We start from the raw sequence: 21800 nt of genomic DNA on the forward strand, positions 1-21800 counted from the left end.
ATAAATATCTACGGATGTGTTTTGGACACATTTCTTGGCAGTGGGGAGTTCAACAATCTATCTCAGCCGGTCATGCCAACAAGCCATAATGAGTAATTAGGGGTAATACCGTATTGCTTAAAAGCTGTTTCTAACGCCCGTCTTCTTAATACAGTGAATACAGCACCAGTGATACTCTGTTTCGCAGACTGTCACTTAGACGTACCGGGGGCTTCTTGGCCTCTGCCTCTTTCCTGATCTTGATCTCAGCCATGTTCTTCTTAAAAGCCAAGAGGACCTCACGACAGTCCTCCAAGTGGGCCTCTGGCTCCCAAGTGTCATCGTCCGAGCAGTAGTTCTTCCAGCGGACTCTGTAGAGCACTTCACCCTGAAAACAGAGAGAGAGGGATATGAATCTCCAGCATTCAATCAACATCAACCTGACAGGGTGGCTGGGAGCTGCCAGAATGTATCCACCGAGTAGTTTACCAGCTAATCTGATGATGGCTTCCTGTGACAAACATCGCAGACAAGCTAAATACTCTTTTGAGAGAGGACATTTTTATTTTACTCATTCATTTTTTGTTTTCATAACAGTGTCAACAAGGTTTCATTGGGCAGAAAAAGTGGAACAGTAAGATTTTAAAGCCTAAAAAGACAACATTAAGTGCAACCATCTAGAGATCAGAGAAAAGTGAGAAAAAGTGTGCAACAACATGGCTTTTATTATAACCAGAGGAAGTATCCTAGTTATAGTATTTGTTTGACAAACAAGAATAATCTTGATTTACCTTTAACATTTTTAAATAATTTTTCTATTTAGCCGGGACAATGTCTTCATAAAAGGGGTGGGTTAGTTGAAGGGCTGCAAATGTAATACTGAGGCTATAGCATACATCAAATGAGAAAGAGTAAAAGTAATTAAGTGAAACAATGTTCTTCATCTCTCATGGATTTAAAGACATGTCACAAAAACTAATCGGTAAACCAGTGACTTCTCACAGAAAAATATGTCTTTGCAGGAATAATCTTTCTCTGATATTGCAAATTCGTGCAGTTATCATATTGATTATCTTAGCACTGACTTTAGATATGCTGTTCCATTTATTATCTAAACATGCTTCCTCTTCCCCTTACTTCACACATAGATAAGTATTTCTACTTTGGTGCACCTTCTTCACACACAAACAGTTAGTGTATAGCCCTTTATAACTCCATGACATTGGGCTCCCATGTTGTGCATCGCTGCACCAGTACATACACTTTTAATGGCTGCATCTTCTTGTAGAGCTGCCAGCAGGCCAGGCTTACTTCCTAAATGTGTTTGTTTTCACTCTCCTCCGTTTTTGTGAGCTTTTCTACACAGGTGGCGCAAACCCCTTGAGGCTCTAAAAAGCCTCTTTAAAAATCGGAGACCAGCACTAAGCCAAGTGTGTTAATAACTCACTAGGGATCATATTAGCAGACTCTACTAGTCCCTCAAGTCTCCCGACATAGCAGTCACTTTAATCTGTCATTGAGGTCATTTGTGGTTCTTATTATGTGTTTGCAATGCAAATCAGAGCACGATTCCTTTCCTTTCCTCCAACTATTTGGCCAAAATGGGTTTCTCCTGTACGATATGTTGTTAAACATCAATTTCATGTGTATTTAAATCGATCAAGAAATGCGTTAAGTCAGTGTTTTGAAGTGATGCTGCATAATTAAAGTTTTATGATGACAAATGATTCAGTGAGGATGGCTCTGCAGCTGGAGATTTGTTTATTTGTTGCCACTGTGAATGTGTTACAGGTTTAAAAACAGCTTACTCTTGAGGTGTGGAAACTGAATTTAACAGTACATATTTTGACAGAAACATGAATACAGTTTTTGTTCAGTTGGATACAACACTTGAGTTGCTACTGAATCGACACTTTGCTTATTCCTGATTCTCGTCATGAAAATGCAAAAACTAAATAAAAGAACAATAGGAAAGAGGCGAGCTCAGTTGAGTGAAATCATTCCAGAATAACAATGTTCCTCAAGCATGAATACACCTATGTTTATTTGTAAATCTCATAAAGGAATTTGAGTGTGTTGAAAGACGGGGAAAACGTTTAAATGACCGTAAATAAAACAAGTTGACTGTGAAGAATCCTTTAAAGTTTGTAAGAAAAACATCCACTTTTAAATCACTGGGAGTATAAGTGTGAACAAGTTGCTTTGTAAACCTAATGCAAACATTTAAATAAAAACGTGTTTTAAGTCGTTTCATTCTGTGTTTTAAATGTATTCTGTTTCTATTGGGAAGCACTTTTTAGCAGTTTATACAATTAACTTTATTATTAAATATGAAAAAATAAAACACCTGTCCCATGGTTAATGTGTGTTATTTTATTATTAAAAGTTTTTTTAATTATTCTATAAAATGTCATAATATTAAGATAATACATATCCTTAATTTAAATTGCAAATGAGAGGTTTCATTATAATCCATCTGGAGTTTCTTTACCTTCAATCAATCAATCAATCAATCAATCAATCAATCAATCAATCAATCAATGAGTATTTGTTTATATGTGTAATGCCTTTCCTGTACAACCTATGCCCAGGTGGTAAAAGTACTTATGTTAAAGTAAGTACCAGAGAGTAGGGATACAAGTTACAAGCAATCAAAATGTAGAAAATTATCAAAATATATTTAAAGTAAAAGTACTCATTCTGCAGATTGGTCCATTTCAGAATAATTGAATGAGAAGAATAAATACATGCTAATATTCATCTTAGTACCTCAAGATTGCACTTATGTATAGTCCTTGAGTACATCGACTTAGTTACTTTACATCACTGTGTGTTGTTCATTATCATGCATTGATGCATTTCTCTTTCAAAACACACGTTAGTGATCTGTTGTCATGCCAATAACGGCGTAACGTAAATACAGGCTATGGTAAATACACATCAGGAATTAGGCTAATTGCTGGTGCTTACCGCTGTGAAAACTCCCTATGCAATATGTTTAATGAACAATAAAACCAGCACTACTCTGGGGTATTGTTTTTATTTAGCTATGCATGTGGGCAAGATATAACAAATAACTGCAAGCTTGCAGGGCGGCCGTCCTTGGAGGAGAGCGATGTCCGCTCTCCTCTCCTCAAGGGAGAAGTTGTGCTAAAAAGCCCGATGCTAAATGTGCACGAAAATACCATTTAATGCATCAAAATGAACTTGAAATGCACCGCAGACAGGTGTTAAAGTAACAATATGTGTCTGCATATGGTTGTAGGTGAGCTATGCACAGCAGGAGTGGAGAATATAGCAATGCCACCATGTTGTTAGCTAGTTAGCTTAGCTAGCTTTACCTCTTCCACCCGCATGTCGATGATCCGCTCCACTTCGAACTGAGCCTCCACTTCCTCTTCTTGCTCGCTGTCCGCGGTCTCTACCTTGTCAGCCTCCGCCGCCATGGCTGCGGATTTGTTTAAAATTGTAAGATTTTTTGGATCCAGGAGTGGTGAAAAGGGCCGCTGTGGCTGTGTTCAGGAAGCAAAGTGTACCTGTGCTGCAGCAGCACCGCCCGTTCTTACCACGCAACGATGCATTCAGGTGCTGCCCATAACCTCACAATTCACAGATCTCACTTTTACTATTTGAATTTGAACAGTTTTTGTCAAAGCTTTCAGACGTAAAAACAGTACATGCTTCCCGATACACAGCACTCATTTAACCAATAAATACATTAAAATAAAGCAGAACAACGCGATACTTATCATTTAACACAGGCCGATTCGGTCAACCACCTGTGTCTGACAAAGTTAACAAGTTCCCCTATAATGACATGTCTTAACTACATGAATAGAAAGACTACAATAGTTTAAAAAAATAAAAAATAAAAAGAATGTTCTGAACTGTGGATTTCTACTACCGCCGCACTACGGTGTCGTTATTACACACGTTGGAACCAAAAACACCGAGCTTACGTGAAGGCAGCATGGACATTAAGCTGCCCTCTGGATTTTAACTGCATACATTTTAAAACAATGAAACACACATGGTGGACTGGACTGCACAAAGAGACAGATTTAAAATGATAACATATATACATTAAAATATCCTATACTGTTATATTATAACACACAACTAACTCGAAAAGGGCAGCTTAGTGGTCATTTAGCCAAGTGCAATTCAACTGTTTGTGGTCAGAAGATCTTGTGAAGAATATATTATATCCCATGCGTTGCATATCCATAGGTAGGGGTGCACATAACTTTGTTGCCCTGGTTCTCAAAGGAGCACCTGGAGATGTGGCTTGGTGCTCATCCTTAAAATGAAATAAACCGTAACTTTTGAGGGGGTCTTGACTTTATTTGCCAGACACACGGCACTGAACACACAGAGGTGAACACAGAACACACATGCAGAGGTGAACACAATACAACATTAGCACGACCAGTAATCCTACAAGCTGTCATCACTTCCCTCCTGACTGTTCTCCTCTCTGTTCTCCTCTCTGTCTTCCTCTCTGTCAGACATGGTAGCTGATGATGTAGGCTTACTTCTTTCTCTTTGGTTGAGTCTGCGATTAGATGCTTGCATCCACAAGTCAACAGCTGGTTTTGGGTCGAAATGTTTTTGGTTACTGTCCTACAGTATACATTGGAATGATTTCAAACCTGTTTATCCCAATAATTATAAAGGAGTGCCTTGGAAATATGTGCTTACATAAATTGTGACAAAACTGTTTGAACTTAGACTAAAGTGAACTATCTAAAACACTCAAGAGTCCTTTACCTCAGGGGTTCCCAACGCCCGGTCCGCGGACCGGTACCGGGCCGCGGAGGTGTTACTGCCGGGCCGCGAAATAGCTGTGAATTTATCGTAATATTTGCAGAATTATAAATGTATAAAAATATTTTATCATAATATTTTTTTCAAAAAGTGTTTAATGTTCGCACCTATACCAGTCATATTATTTCATCCAGTAGCCTAGTTAATCTTTCACCAGATAACCGTTGAAAATGGATTTTATGATGTTCCGAGGGATTCGGCGGCTCAGCCTGGTCTCAACCTCTTGTGCGCACGAGAAAGTTACCGGTGCGCCAAGTAGGAAGAGGAGCGTACAGAAGACAACCGTTTAATTGCAGACTGTTATGTTTCTGTGGGGAAATGGCAGTGCATACATTATTTGAGATATATTTCAAACTCGGACTTCATTTTAAGGACATGTCGGCCAGGGGTGTAGAGCTATATGTTTATTTTATTAGCTTTTCTTTTTAATGACTGATTTGAAATGCCATTTTCTTAATGTCTTTCATTTTTTTGTAAAGCACTTTGAATTGCCTTGTGTTGAAAAGTGCTATATAAATAAACTTGCCTTGCCTTTGTTTAAGCACCGGATTGTCAAAACAGGAGAGTAAACCAGTCTGCCTTGGTCTATGAATTAATGTCCGGGACTCTCACGGTATCGTCTGCCTGCAGCTGTTTTATCAACACACTCTCACTCCCTAAGCGTCCAGGAGCGACGTTTGGTCAGTGTCCGTGGCGTCCAGTTGTGACGCTCCTAGGCTCCTTCAGCGTCATAAAAGGGACGCAAATAGCTTTCAACTGATTGCAATGTATTCCATCTGCTTTGACGCTCATGGAAACACGGCATTCGTTTGTGTTTGTGCTAGCTATGTTGGGCAAACTCCCGTATTACATCTGTTGTCTGGTAAAGCAGAAAGTTGCAAGCAGCTATTGTCTGAGATCGCAGGATGTGGTCTTGTTAGATGTGCCAAGAGTGAGGACTGTCTTAGGTAAGACGGCTTTTATGTGCGCAGCTCCACTTGCTTGGAACAGCCTACAGTCCAAATTAAAATTGAGCAATTTTATTTCTCTAAATGTTTTTAAGGCACGTCTGGACGAGATGCTTTCTGACACTATGGGTGTTTGTAAGTGTTGGTGAATATGTAAATATGATGTCCTCTATTGTTTGTTTTTATGTTGTTTTTATGTTTCATGTGGAACTAAATTGATGCAGGTCTCCCTTGTAAAAGAGATCCATGATCTCAAGGGACCTATCTGTCTAAATAAAGGTTTGAAATTGTGGCCAGCCTAAGGCACACCTGTGCAATAATCATGCTGTCTAATCAGCATCTTGATATGCCACACCTGTGAGGTGGGATGGATTATCTCGGCAAAGGAGAAGTGCTCACTATCACAGATTTTTGAACAATATTTGAGAGAAATAGTTATTTCGTGTTTATAAAAAATGTTTTAGATCTTTGAGTTCATCTCATGAAAAATGGGAGCAAAAACAAAAGTGTTGCGTTTATATTTTTGTTCAGTGTATTATATACCATTAGTTAAAAAGTGCAGAACAAGCAACATCTATTTTTGCAGTAATGTTTCGTGCCAAATCAAGTTTATTCTTTTAGAAGCCTGAACCACTGACAGTACATCTTGACCTAATTTATAAACATTTAAAATGATTAATCCCAATGAGGTAACTATTACAATGACAATAAGCAGTCATATTAACTTCCATAATTCTTATCACCAGATTTATTTGAAAATCATCCTGAAAACACAAACAACAAAAATGCAAAATAATTACATTTGAAAACCGGTTTAAAAAGTAAATAAACGTGAAAAGCCACAAATAGTTAATATTTTCTTCACTCCAATAATGAGTCAGCCTGTGGTTTAAAATAATAAAATATAAGAGCTAGGAAGACATAACCACATAACATCTAAATATAAACAAATTATTTGCCTCACTTACTATAGCATATGCCATAAATAAGAAAAAGGTGATTTGAAGCATCATACTGGACCAAAGAGTTTCTCATCTGTGTGTCAGCTATATATTTTATATATACTCGGCTGCCATTTAAATGTGTAGTAGTGAATGCAGCAGCAGCAGCATAATACATATTAGCGGATATAAAGTCATATGTGAAGCTGAGGAAATTATTTTCTATCCAAATGTAACAGTATCTGCTTTCAGCTTAATATATTCTAAAACATGCTGAAAAAAAAAAACGGATTATTCAAGTAACCAGTTTTGCATCAGAGTTCCCCCCCCCAAAATGTGTAGAAATACTATGATATAAACTGATATACTTTTAAATAACTCACTCAGCATGTATTTAAGTGCGTTGATTATAATAGCAGTTCCGAAATCAAGGACACAATGTTATTGAAAAGGAAAGCTAAAAATAAAAATGTTAAAGGCACATTGAGTCTAATACCCCCACTGTTTGTCCCCCTACGTGGCACCTGCTCTGGGACACGCTACCGCAGCCTCCCGGGTAGAACCAACAGGACTACGCACAGCTTCTTCCCTCCAGCAGTCAGACTGCTGACAATGAACCCCACGCTGTCCCATACTGCCTAGTTGTTGTCGTGTGCTGTGCTGAAGCGCAATTCTGTATTCACTGTATTTATTTATTATTATCTGTGTATTTATTCCTATTTCCCATCTATTTACCTTTATTTTTGTATAATTTATTTTGGTACATACTTCTGATAAATGTGTATGTAACTGACTGTTTTGCAATCTGGTTAGACCATCCTTACATTTCGTTACACTGTGCTTGCATTTTTGTAATGACAATAAAGTAATCTAATCTAATCTAATACAATTTTGTGAAGCAGTTAAGATGCAGATAAAACCCATTTCAAGTAGTAGAATTTTAGATATACATACTTTTTCAGTCTAAATATGTGATTTCAAGATTTTTCAGACTCATACCCTGAATTTCTAGACATGTTCGAACAGCTGTTTGGTGCTGTAGCGGTGGGTCGGACCTCTCCCTCTCTCAGACACCAAAGATGGTCCTGATGTCGGCCAGGGAGAGTTTGGTGGCGGTGCTTCCCTTCCCGGAGAGCACGTTCTGGGCCAGCTCCTTCTTCTTCCCCTGCAGTACGGAGATCTTATCCTCCACCGTGCCGTCACACACAAACCTGGAGACACAAAAAACGATTTGATTACACACAAATATACCAAACTATTACATACTTGTGACAAACAGACCACCAACAATGAGGAAGATTCAATAGAGTGCCGCAGTGACACGTCCTAAAACCCGGAAGTAAACTCCTTCCGGTTCCTTCGACAAAAACCAACACAATTTCTCCTTAGGATTTAGAAAAATAGCTGGAAATAGGGTCTGTGGTCGACACACATTAAGAGACGATCAGGTTTTGTTCAGCCGGATAATCTCCACATGTCTAGCCTTTTAAAATGTTCGAATCATAAATCTATCGATTAGAAAATGATTAGGGTCCAATTTAGAAATAATGTTAGGATACTAATTCCCCATGAATCTGTGGGTTGCTTCCTACATGACAAAACAATTTAATTTGATCTCTGCTTTTGGAAACTTCCTTCCACAATATTATTATGTTGGATTTAATACCATAAAATACAACCTTTTAAATTCATAATGTATGAGATTAAACACAACATATGAATGCTGCATTTGCACAAACAACTTTTTAGCCAATAAATGCTTGATCTTTTTTACACTAATGATGAAACAAGCCAGACAGATAAAGCTTAAAGTCCAGTTAGTTTGTGCTGAAATATCGATTATAAGCTTCTGTATTTATTTACAAAACACTTTCTGCACTGCCAAACACCATAAAGCAATGTTCCTGTAGTTTCCATGCATTTTGCAAATCTGGTATGTTTTTATTTTGTACTTACTTACAATGTTAAATATACTATTATATATTAAACATTTCGATGCATTCATTTAATAAGGTACTTTTATAGTACTACTCTGCTTTAGGCCATTGCACTGTATTGGTGTTTTGTGTTCTGTCAATTTAGATACTGCCCTCTTGCACTTATGCAACATGACGCAATAGTAATTCTGATTATTGTTACCTGTGGATTGTGACATCTTTAACTTGTCCAACTCTGTAGATCCGGTCACAGGCCTGATCCTCCAAGGCTGGGTTCCTGTCAAAGTTCAAAAGTATTCAGAGGTTAAAACATCAACCTTTCTCAACCTGAACATGTCCAAAAAAAGCTCACTTCATTAGTAGCATTACACATTCATCCGTTTGTGTGAAATTCACTACAGAAGAGACGGTTTTTAATCTACTCTTTTGGGTTTGTGTGTGTCTCACCAGTGCATGTCAATGAGGAAGAGGTGATTTCCACCAATAAGATTAAGTCCGACCCCTCCAGCACAAAGAGACACCAGCATCACCTTTTGGACACAAACAGAAATATTAATCAGTTTATTTTGCATTTAATCTCAATATGTTAATACTGGTAGAAGTCCAGTTAGGAAAACTGATCCTAAGCTAAACTTTATTCAACTAGGTATTTACATTTGTGAGACAACATGAATGTGAGTGTAGACTAGAGAGTTTTGGTCGAGCTGAACATCTGGTTTAGTGTTGTATTCTGCTTTCATACCCGTTGTCTTATTAAACTTTACTTTATTGATTTACCTACAAATATTATAAAACATCAGTTAAGGTATTCACTATAGAGTGCCACAGTGACGCGCCCTAAAACCCGGAAGTAAACTCCTTCCGGTTCTTTCGACAAAAACCAACGCAATTTCTCCTTTGGATTTTGGAAAATAGCTGGAAATAAGGTCTTTGGTTGAGACACATTGAAGAGACAGATCACGGTTTGTTCAGCTGTTTGTTCATCATAAATCTAAAAATTATGAAAGTAGGATAGACATGTGGAGATTATCCGGCTGAACAAAACGTGAGCCGTCTCTTGAATGTGTTTCAACCACAGACCTTATTTCCAACTATTTTCCAACATCCTATGGAGAGATTGCGTTGGTTTTTGTCGAAGGAACCGGAAGTGGTAAAATGCTAACTTACTTCCGGGTTTTAGGACGCGTCACTGTGGCACTATTTCCTTTTCAATTATGAAATGTATACAATAAAAAAAAAAAACTCCAAGGATTATTCAAGTAACCAGTTTTGCATCCGAGTTTCCCCAAAAAAACCTGATTATTATGTGTAAAAAAACATTAATATAACCTGATATACTTTTAAAAAAAACTCCGTTAAAGCAGCAGGTATTTGAGTGCATTGATTATAATAGCAGTTCTGAAATTAGGGACATGTTATAGAAAATCTCAATATGTTAATTGTTATACTGGTCGAAGTCCAGTTAAGAAAACTGATTCTAAGCGAAACTTTCGTCCACTAGGTATTTACATGTGTGAGACAGCACATGCGAGCGCAGAGAGGTGGTGTTGTACCTGGGGTCCGTTCGGGTTCGTGTTGAATTCTTCCACCAGGTCCATGCGGCGTTTGGGGTTGACCGTCCCGTCGATGACAGCGTACCTCAGGCCCATCTGACTCAGGTGAACGGCTACGATTTTCAGCATGCTGGTCCACTGGGACACGATGACGCTACACATGACCAGAGGAGTAGATTACACACATGACGGTAACATGTATTGGCGTCTTAGAGTTGTTCATATGGTAGTTGCAATAAAATAAAAATATAAATGAGTTTTTTACCTTTTCTGATCATCACCCTTCTCTCTGATTGCATGCAACTCCGAGACAATAGCAGCAATCTGAAAGAATAGTTAGTTCACTTCTTGATCAAATCTTAACGAAACAACACCAGTGACACGGGAAGATGTGTGATATTGTGTACCAATATGCACTCACTTTGAACATGTAGCCTTTAAGCTAAGATAAGTCAGTCAGATCTTCATAAAACATGACGTCATCCACTGTCAAGCAAGAGCTTCTTCTGATCATTTATATAGACTTTTGAAAATGATGTAGTAGTTACAGAAGGGCTCAAATAAAAAACATAACGTGCCACCTTTACTAAACAGAGAGCACATCAAAACTCCTCAACCGTGGTGGCCTTCTGGGAGTAAAACAATAGCCATCCAGCAGCTCTCAGACACATTCTCACATGCGGTGGGTTAATTGCAGAGTTAGGCTGCTTTGCACAAAGGACGCCCACCTTGGTGCTCTCACTGGTGTCTTCAAACAGCTTTGAGGGGAAGCGAGTGCCGTTCAGCGCCACAGTGTCAGTGTGTTGAGGGTCTGATGAGGAGGGGCTGGAGGAGAGGCACAGCGCGTTCAGCTGCTCCTCCAGAGACAGGACGATCCCGTCCCCCTGCAGCTCCGACGTGTCCAGAGTCTGAGCAGAGAGAGACCGGGACATCAGGGACTGTGTGTAGTAAGTAGGCAGCCGTTTGTGTGTAGGCTTTCTCTTTTCTCTTTATTAAGGAGCGCAGATTTAACAGACCATACAACCATTTTTCTTTTACATTTCCTGGTTCCTTATGACAGGAGACTACCCCTCTTCGTAAAAAATAAAGAAAAAATAAATTAAACACCATTTCTTTTAATACAAAATACATTTAAAAAATAATAATAACTAAAGGGGGGCTTTTTGATTGAAGAGAAAATGGTTCAACTGTGTTTTATATATACAGTCTATGGTTAAAGTGTGTGTGTATGTGTGTGTGTGTGTGTGTGTGTGTGTACCTTCTTCAGTAGTGACAGGTGACAGCAGCACTGGCGGAGGCGCAGCAGCAGGGATAGGATGTGCACGGTGCTGGACGCCTGCTGAGGCTGCTGGGAACTGGAGGCAGCCGGGTCAGACTGGGAAATACCGAACTCCTGGGCCACTGTGGAGGGGACACACACACACACACACACACACACACACACACACACACACACACACACACACACACACACACACACACACACACACACACACACACACACACACACACACACACACCACACACACACACACACACACACACCACACACACACACACACACACACACACACACACACACACACACACACACACACACACACACACACACACACACACACACACACACACACACACACACACACACACACACACACACACTGAGGCGACGCAACAGACGTGTTCTTGGTGTCAGACGGGTGTGTCGGGCCCTTAGGAGTTATCATACACCACTGATCTCACCTTTGTCAAAGGGATTGGAAGTGGAAGCCTTTCCTTTTGTCGCATCAGTCCCTTCATGTCTCTTCAGGTAGTTCTGCAGAGTCGATCTGGAGGGAAAGAGCAAATCACCATTCTAGTTTAAATTCAAGCTTTCTCTTCATCCATCTAACCGACGATGGGATCTGTTTTTGCATAAATCTTTTGTTAAATTAAAGTGAAGTTGTTTTACTTGGATTGGGCAAAGACCACATCATACACAGCCTGTTCGTCCTTTGACAGTTTGAGTTGGTGCACCTCGCAGGTCCGATCAGGAAGAGACACCTGAAACATTCAACAGTTCAGCCAGCATCAAGAGAGAGAGTGTGAACCATTGAACACCTAGGCTGCAGCCGGCAGGGAGTCAGGTCTGTTACTCTGAACAAGGCGCGACCAGATTCTCTGCCTTCCTCTAAAGACAAGTCAAAGTGGAAGGTTCGTCTGTCCTACCAGAGGCTTTCCGGAGGAGTCCAGCTGGGTTTTGGTCCGTCGCAGCAGCAGAGTCCTGGTCAGGATGTTGAGTCTCTCTCTGCCTCGGTTAGAGCCGTTATCGACCTGAGCTTTCCACAGTTTGAACTCATCGAACGGAGCACAGCGCAGAAACCTGAACAGAGACAGAAAGTGAATTACAATAAACAAACTTCAGGGTCTAAATCATTTCTGAAGAAAAGCATGATTTTACAAAGAAAATGTGGAAGAAGGCTGTTCTCCGGGCTGGTTAATAAATACACATTTTAGGGTTGAGTCCTTCTTCCTCCATCTGATCATTTTGTTAACACGGTCGAGGCGAGGATTTCCAATGAATGTATGTTCGTCTAATATTTCAGATAGTATCTCAAATAGTATTTAATAGATGTCAACCTGTAAAGTTGAATCTATAGCGCCACCTCGTGGACATTAATACTGCAGTCTCAGAAAATCAATTAATCAGTTTAAGACTTTCGTAGTTCCTTAATTTTAATAGGTTTAATCTCCTTGGACAGCTGTTTTTATTCACTTGTATTCTAGGTTTAACGTGTTCCAATTCACTTTCATGTACAGCGCACCTTCCTTGAACAATATCTGCTATTTAATAAACAAAATCCCAACCTTTATGAATTTGTTCAAGCCCTCTTCACATACTTTAAAAAGCTTAAAAACACTCGTGAGTTGCTCAACACAATGCTAGACACACTTGTCTTACTGGTAATAGTGCCTCCCATTGGGATAGGAGGAAGCATTCTTGCCAGGTTAGATTTAAAACGTATTCATTGTTTTCTCACTTGAGCAGCGAGTACATGTCCAGCAGGTTGTTCTGGATGGGGGTCCCGGTGACGGCCCAGCGCGCACGGGCTCTCAGCTGACAGACGGCCATGGAGGTCTGCACCTTTGGGTTTTTGATGTTGTGGCCTTCGTCCAGGACCACCCGGGCCCAGGCCACTCGCAGGAGAGGACCCGAGTTTGACGGCTGAGGAAAACCACAAAGGGATGAAGCATCCGCCAGCGCCTTTAGTGTACTGTAACTATGTCTTAGTCACATCTGACAGGCTGAATCAATGCTTTAAAGCTGATCAATGCTTAAGAGTGTTGGATTTCTTAGAGGCATGGGTAGGAATATCCGTGTCCCCACGTTCATGCCGATTGGGCGATACAACAGACATTCCAAAACTGACAAAAAGTGCTCATTCAGTTTTAATGGTTGGCATAACCTCAGCTGCCAGAATGATATTGAGACACTGGAAAGTACACCATCAAAGCTCCAGCTCTCCTCGTGTCTCTCTGACTCCTGACTCTCCATGGCTACAGAACTTTCCCCACAGAAAGCACCCACAATCCCAACATTTAACGAATGGAAGGCTCTGATGAGTGAAACAGCATCGTATGAGGTTATGTTGGCGAATGAGGGGTAGAGGACCTGTGGTTTAGGGAGTTGGGAATACCTGACTTCCAACTAGTAGCCTGACTGCAGGACTCTCACAAAAGGGCCTTTGTACAATTATTCTAATCAAGCATCATTTGTTGTTATTATTTTTATTTTATGATCGCTGTCGTGTCTGATTGGTAATCTTACAACTTTGTATTTTTCTGTTTTCTTTTAACCAGGAACACTTAAAGGTAGGGTAAGTAAGAATGGAGAAAGCAGCTCAAGTGCGCTAGAATTTGAAAGTACGCAGCCGAAAAGAATCTGCCCCTTCCTTCAGACTTCCTTACAGAGCCCCTCCCCCAACACACACAACGCGCTCATGACCAATGAGGGCACGAGATAAGTCTGTGCCCAGATGGAAGGCTGACAGGCAGGTAGGCCATCCAGTTACTTTAGCCGGGCCGGCTCAGATGATTGGTCGTGCTTTTTACGGCGCCACGGCTTCCACAGATGATGTTTTTGTATGGATTTGTTTTCAAAGCACTTCAGATATTCATTGCCATCGGGATGTTAAGAGCATTCCATGGAATATAACAACAAGTGTTTCTGAAGTGAATTACCTACCCCACCTTTAAGTACCATGTTTTGTAGCCCGACCTTCCTCTTTCTGTGTGCTGTACCACGTGAGCTATGTACCACGTGAGCTATGTACCATGTGAGCTATGTACCACGTGAGCTATGTACCATGTGAGCTATGTACCATGTGAGCTATGTACCACGTGAGCTATGTACCATGTGAGCTATGTACCATGTGAGCTATGTACCACGTGAGCTATGTACCACGTGAGCTATGTACCACGTGAGCTATGTACCATGTGAGCTATGTACCATGTATGTTCATAAATAAAAACTTGAATTACAAAAAAAAAGCTGAAATCAGAAGTGCTGCTTTCATACACATATATACACCATAAATGACTTACCACATGGTCAGTATCTTTGCTGGGTTTCTCAGCGTCCTCCTTCTGGACGGGGGCCTCCTTAGAGACCAAACTGTAAGTGGTCACCACCACGTCATAACCGGCCAGCCTGATGGAGGACAGAGAACACTTCATTCAATTGGGTCTACTTTAAACTGGAATGAACGTTTCTGATTAAGTGTTGAAGCCTTCAACATAATTAATATATCAATCTGAATTGTGTACTACAATATTCTGCAACTGATAAACACGAGTGATTTCAAAGCACATTTTCAAGAAGAAATGGGGTAGTAGAGAGAGCAAAAAGAAAAGAGTGTTGTGTGCAGAGTTCCCGTTAGCCGGTAATTACCGGATTATGAGCAGTAAAATATGCTGAAGACCGGCACGTCTAAATCTCTCTGATCAAAATAATTTCCCCTTAGCGCAATACCGCATCAGTTATGCCACTTATGTGACAGACAAGAAGAGTATGTGACAGACAAGAAGAGTACACACTACACACACACACTTCAGGTTAGAATATCACACGTAGCTATTTTAATGACCTCTCTAACTATCGTAACTAGTTATAGATATGTTTAGTTTTACTGTCGGGTCACTCATTACTGGATCCGCGAGCTGCATGAAACTGACGGGCTGTCAGGAGAGGGAGAGCGCTCCGTGTATTATTCCCGTGTTATTGTAAATTACTGAACACTTTTTAATAGTTAATCTACTATAGTTAGTTTGTTTAATATTGAATCAAATGAATTTGTTTTAAAGCTCAATAAATAACAAAGAAGACCTTTGACCGGCACCTTTCTCATTTTGTCCGGAAGATTTAAACTGTAACAGACACGTTGACCGGAGAAAACATATTCTAACGGGAACTCTGGTTGTGTGTGAGTGTGAGCGTGGTTCCCTCACGCTTTGGCACTTCTCTCGCGGTTGGGTCCATGGTACAGGCACACCGACAGCTTGCCTGCCTTCAAACGCCTGTCAATCTCCATCTTCCAGTGGTGGACCAAGGAGGCGGGACAGATGATCAGAGTGCCTGCGGACACCACCAGGCTGGAGTCTACAGGATCATCACACACACTGATCAGAACTATCAAACTGAATACTTAGCCTCACATTATACCTTCAGAATACACACAACAAAGAAGTATTCACTTATTTAAATATGATCAGCAGTATTGCTTATATTGCTCTATTCCATCATTACAATGCAAAGACTGGGAACATTTTTAATCACCAGTTTTGGAGATCCAGCCGTCGGCCTGCTTCTCTGCAACTTCCCCTTTTGCTTTGCTTTTCTTGGCCAGGATGAGAGCAATGATTGTGAGGGTTTTCCCCAGACCCATGTCATCCGCTGAATCCAAAAAGAGCAGGAGATGGAAAAAACAAGGAGACAATTAGGATTTGAAGCCTCGTAAACAACATTCTCTGTTCACTGGATGTCAATGGTTTGTCAGATTCTTGTTACAATACATAAGAAAATCAAAAAAATATCTTCAATACATTATTTCCATTCAATCTCCTGTCTAACCAAACAGCTTGACTTCATTTTTTCGAGGGAAGAAATGGTATCAATTTGCAGATATTTCACAAGTTTGGAGAACTTATGTATCTCACTGACTTGCTTTCACTTCTTGAAAATGATTATTTCACCTGCAGGGTCTATGCAGGAATCCTGAAGTCGGATGTAAGACCTTCTTTAAGACCCTTTCCATACATTTTAAGACCTCATCGCCACTTTGAGTTCGAACCGGTTACCTTGGCGACACACTTTACCTCACATTGACTATATACAGTATTGATTGTGCTTCCTCCTTATCTTCCAACCATTTGGACGCAGACTTGCATTTCCCCATGACGATGTTGCTTAACAACCGGCGTAAACGGGCCTTCGCGCTATCAAGCAGTGAGCGAGCGATGTCCTGTTCAGATGACGTCAAACCCAACGGGATGCCGTAAATAAACTCCACAGAATCACACGACACACCTACGCCATGACTACATTCAGGCACACTGTAGAACACAACCTCTTTGGACACTTTATATACTTATTGAAAACAAGATACAACATGTAATACTTTGGAAAATGCCGTTTAATAGGCTTAGTTTTCGCTAAATTGATTTATCAACTTTTAATACTTTTTAAGACCCCGCGGACCCCCTGGCCTGTATCTTACATCCTTGATCAAAACATTTGCATCAGTCTTCATTGTATACTTTTAATAAAGATGCTGTAAAAGAACGTACCCAGAATTCCTCCACAGGGGTTTTGGGTTTCTCTCCAGAGCAGCCAGGCCAAAGCGCTCCTCTGATGGGCCAGGAGAGTCACCTGAATAACCAATCACAATGAAACAATGTTATAAGAGTAAAATGAGAAGTGCATTGTCTGGGTCCACACACTTTATAGAGCATGGTGTATTGAAAAAACTGTCCAAATTATATAATAAATACATAAATCCCTAAGTCTCATTGTTGGTATGAGATGTTCTGAGTGAAGGGCTGATGAACAACTGAGAGTGTGTCACCTTGATGCCCTTGGGGTCAGGGACCTCGGCCTCAGGGTCGGGGCAGGACTCCAGGGATTTGTGGAGATGGTCGGTGGCCTCGCAGGTCGCATTTTTTACCGCTAGCAGACGGTCGTTAGTCATCCTGCCACCGTAAAAGGACTGAACCTCTGACGTCCCTGGAGACAAAGATGACAGAGACAAGGTGTTGGCATGAGAGATACAGAACAGCTGTGTGGGAGGAAATACATGTAGAGAAAAGGAGCCAGGTATTCAGAATACACAAGGTTGATACTTCAAAGGTCCCCTATTACACTGTTTCTCATCAATATATTATAGCTCTCAGATTTATACAAACATGTCTCTGAAGTGTTTGGCTCCACACACCAAACAGATCATTGCAGCATTACCCATAATCCCCTCTGTTTCAGCCCTGTTTCCAAAGTGCTGATTCTCTGTCTGTTACTTTAGATGAAAATAAGGAGCCCCTCCCCACGCCCCTCTGAGAGACATTTGGTTAGAAATATCTCAATGGTGCTCTAGGAGGAGATTCAGGTGATAAGGTGGGGGGGGGGGGGTTACCTTGGTTGCTGATTGGCTAATGGCTACAAAAGCCAAAACATCGTTATGACATCATAAAGTGGCCAAAATCTGATCAGCTCATTTTCAGACAGGTTTTTATAGAAATGGATCAGGACAAAAAGTCAACCTACCTCCATGCATCTGGGGGTGACCCTGGCCCGGCTGGAGCCCCAGGGAGCTGCCGGAGGACAGGCCCGGGGCGGGGGGGGCGGGGAGCAGGATGGTGCCCCCCTGCCGGGCGAATGGGTTCACCTGGCTGCTAATTGGACAAGCACCCGTACTTTTATGTCCAGCCTCGGCCTCTGAAAAAATACATTTCAGTTCCAGGGGTTAGAAACTATAAAACCATATTTATCAGAAAAAAGTGTATTGTTTGGAAAAAAAGCGGTATTTTTTATAAACATTATATTTATATTATTCCTAGTGTACAGGGAGCGAGTTACCAGGCTGAGAAGCAGCAGCGAGGCTCATGGACTCCAGGGCGTCCTCCAGGTCTTTCACCTGAGTCATCAGCCTCTCCCCTTTATCAGGCAGAGCCGCCAGATTCACCACGGACAGAGTCGCCTTAGGAGGAAGATGATGGGTCAGAGGACAGACGGACAAAATGTGATGCATATAAAAGTTGCAACACTAGGACAAAAACTGTGATTCATTTGTTTAAAAGCCAAATAATAAGGTTCACAAACTCAACTGTTGTCCCCTATTTTTGAGGTTTTGCAGTTATCTGTAGTACTAAATAAATACTGAAGACTGTGACCACTTAAATATTGCAACGATAAATCAGTATTTCCTGGTCTAGGTTATAGGCGATTAAAAGAATGTTTCCCTGTCTACACAGAGTCAGAGATTCCTTCAATCACACCAACAAAATATAACATTATTTATGCGCGGCTGTGGCTCAGTGGAAGAGTGCTGGACTTCGAATCAGGGGGGAGCAAGTTCGAGTCCCACTGCAGTCAGCATGTCGTTGTGTCCCTGGGCAAGACACTTCACCCCTAAAGTGTTCCTGTGGGGATTGTCCACAGTACTGAATGTATCTACGTCGATGTAATGTAATGTTATGCAGCACTTAACAGTAACCCAACTGCAGGTGGTTTAGAAAACAGAGGATGTTACGAGCAGTAAAATGTGAATACAAAACAAAATAGCCTCAATCAAAACCATCTCTAAGTCTTTCCTAGGGAGGGTGCATCTAGTATGGCTTACCTTTTTCTGTTGGAGTTGAGCAGTGAGCTGGCTGTGAAGCCCTTTAGGAACTTCCTGCTGACCTTTGACCTTAGGCTGGAAGCCAGCGAAGGTGGTCAGGGTCTTTTGAACTGCAGCAACAGGAGGAGATTTCTGAGTCGCAGGTTTCACTGACACCACCACGACATCATCATCATCATCTTCATCATCTGGTTGTGTTGGTCTGGTAGATGTGGGGTTCCTGGTGTTATCGGAGTCACTGGACCCCGGGGTGATTTGACTAGATGTAGGTTTAGAAACGGTCTCTTTTACAGTAGGCTTGTTTTGTTCCACCAGAGAGGCTTTACCTTTGTTTGGATGCTGGGGTGACTCCTTAAGAGGATCTTGTAATGTTGTATGTACCTTCTGGGGGTGAGCACCCTTAACATTGGAGGCAGAAACTGTTTCTTCTGTTTCTCCTTGCTTTGGGTGGCGCTCTTTAGTCTTGTCTTGCACCTTATCTGTATTATTTTCCAGACCGCTTGCTTCCGAACTGTTTCTCTCCTCGTCGGAAACTCTCTTCTTTACCTTCATCCCCGGTGGGAGTGGTTTACCTCGGTAAGAATCCTCTTGATTCACCTTTTCTCCAGCCACCTCCACATTTTCTTTCTGATAGCCCTCTCTTCCCTCCGCCTTGTGACTTGGCTTGCCATCTTTCTCCTCTCTTCTTTTCTCTTCATCTCCTCCCCGATGCATCCTTCTCCACTCAGAGTCCTTGTCCGTCTTGCCACCGGCTTTAAAGGGGTTTAGAACGGGTGGCAGACAAGAGGGCTGAAGCTGGGTGTAAGATAGAGGGTTTCTCTTATCTTTCTCTGGCTGCAATGATGGAAGACAACATATATATATTTTTTAAACTGGTAGCGGACACACAAAGGAAAAAAAAGATTGGTAATGACATGATTGTATAGTCGGTGATTTAATTTCCCCCATGTCCAGTTATATCTCCTTGCTCTAGCACATGTGGTCTCTTTGGAAATCATGAAATCAATACAACATACATTTTGAACATAAGTGTGTATGGTGTGTATGGTGTAATCTTACTGCAGTCCAAGGCACATTTCCACACCACTTCTGGCCTGCCTTTTTGCCGTCAATGCACCTGTAGAACAACCTGGAAAAAAAGAAGTCCCTTAGTTCAAACTGCCTAATGTAAATGTAAAACTGCAACTGGTGTTACTTTTCATTTTGTTACTTCCCGTTTTGGACCATTAAACAATGCACCCACCTGTGGCTCTGCTGTTGTTGACTGTAGGCGAGGGCCTGGAGCTCCACCATTGAATCTTCATGTTGGAGGCAGTGGGATGGAGAGATGCTATAGGAGAATCAAGTTTAAAAACAGGGCCATACATCTATGCACAAACTCCCCTATTTATTCTAACAACAAAATGAAGGAAATAAAATCTAGAATTTGCCAAACAAGTCTACTTTTATGCCAGTGATATTTGACAATGACATGACTCACAACCAGAATGTATATGGCTTATATCAGTGGAATATAATTGGATACCAATATGAATGGTACAACCATATCACTTTGTGTATGAGAATAATTGAGGTTTCGATATAGGAAAAGTAAGGACACTATTGAGGGACATATAGCTTTCCCCCGCAATTACAAGGATTTTCAATTGATGTCACTGCATGTGGAGTTGCTTGGATCCACCCTTCACTTTCGATATCCTCTCTTAATTGGTATCAGGGATCAGTTAGGAATGTTTTTAAACTTTTTAGACAGATCTGAATTCCAGACTGCAATGGATGGACTGAGTATATTTGCTTTAGAAGTGTCTCTGTTGTAATGTATTGTGAGAAACTGTGTTAGAAACTCATGTAGTAGCACTTTAAATGCTATAAAGCTAGTGCATTTGCAGTATTTGAATAATGCTGGTTGATTCCACGTATTATAGGTGGATTTGGATAAAAAGTGTCAGCTAAATGAAATGTAATATAGGTGATGTGACATGTGAGATTACCTGGACACATGACAGAAATCACAGCCTTGCTTGTCAACGCAGACGAAGAAGCTTTTGCCTTTACTTGGTCCATCTTTAACGCCCGTTTTTAGCATACATATGCTGCCTGCAGGGGGACGTTGAGAAAGAGATGTTGACTTAATCATTTAGCTAAACTTTCTTTACAGTGCAAGACAGAAAGGAAAATGCGTGGACACATTTGGTTTCGTTAATTCAGACCTTCAACAGAATATGCCTTGTCATGCGCATTTCTAGCATAAATATGACTTTTGGAAACTAAACACAATATGTATCTTTATATTTTTATAAGAAACACTTAACTAATTGTGACTTACCGTGGACATTACATAAAATCTTCTCCATTGTACTGGCACATTCACTTCAGTTGCTGTTGCTTGGACATGAAAGTTAAAATGTTCGTATGAACCAATCGCATCAGTCAGAAAACACATCCGGTATATACATACCAGAATAAATGTCGACGTACACATGTTTGGATACAACCAGCGCCATATGGATACAACTAACTTTGGATAGCCATACAAGTAAATATATGACAATGCGAATATATCAAAACGTAGAATACACCAGGATTTAAGTATACAAAGTGAAAAGTAAACAGTACGCCAGATTGAATTATCTCAGTGACTTTTATTGTGAAATACTTTTTGCAAGCGAGCCGTTAAACCGGATATAATTAAAAACTATTAAAAACAATATACATATATATATATATGTAAATATGACTTTATATT

The 21800-nt window shown here is 40.8% G+C and overlaps 2 protein-coding genes across 3 annotated transcripts in view; both read right to left on the reverse strand.

The window, feature by feature from the left end:
• mphosph8 (M-phase phosphoprotein 8) overlaps positions 1-3538 on the reverse strand; it is a 29334-nt gene extending 25796 nt beyond the window's left edge. For both annotated transcript variants that reach the window (XM_034109467.2, XM_034109466.1), the window contains exons 1-2: positions 3321-3538; positions 206-367 (exon numbers count right to left, since the gene is read on the reverse strand). In XM_034109467.2, coding sequence (XP_033965358.1) covers positions 206-367; positions 3321-3425 — 267 coding nt within the window. In that variant the 5' untranslated portion in view covers positions 3426-3538. The remainder of the gene's footprint in view (positions 1-205; positions 368-3320) is intronic.
• Positions 3539-6382: 2844 nt separating this feature from the next.
• On the reverse strand, positions 6383-21464 carry ttf2 (transcription termination factor, RNA polymerase II). Its single transcript, XM_034110550.1, has 23 exons — positions 21381-21464; positions 21046-21151; positions 20298-20384; positions 20114-20183; positions 19055-19888; positions 18292-18412; positions 17980-18150; positions 17288-17445; positions 17010-17091; positions 16000-16116; positions 15672-15822; positions 14769-14874; positions 13205-13389; positions 12393-12546; positions 12136-12227; positions 11928-12013; positions 11443-11585; positions 10913-11092; positions 10450-10508; positions 10185-10338; positions 9079-9161; positions 8834-8908; positions 6383-7905 (listed from the first exon to the last, which is right to left on the reverse strand). Exons 1-23 carry the CDS (start codon positions 21406-21408, stop codon positions 7761-7763), a joined length of 3387 nt encoding a protein of 1128 aa, XP_033966441.1. The 5' UTR covers positions 21409-21464; the 3' UTR covers positions 6383-7760.
• Positions 21465-21800: the final 336 nt, after the last annotated feature.

Source organism: Pseudochaenichthys georgianus, chromosome 21 (genome assembly GCF_902827115.2).
Source record: "Pseudochaenichthys georgianus chromosome 21, fPseGeo1.2, whole genome shotgun sequence".
NCBI lineage: Eukaryota > Metazoa > Chordata > Actinopteri > Perciformes > Channichthyidae > Pseudochaenichthys > Pseudochaenichthys georgianus.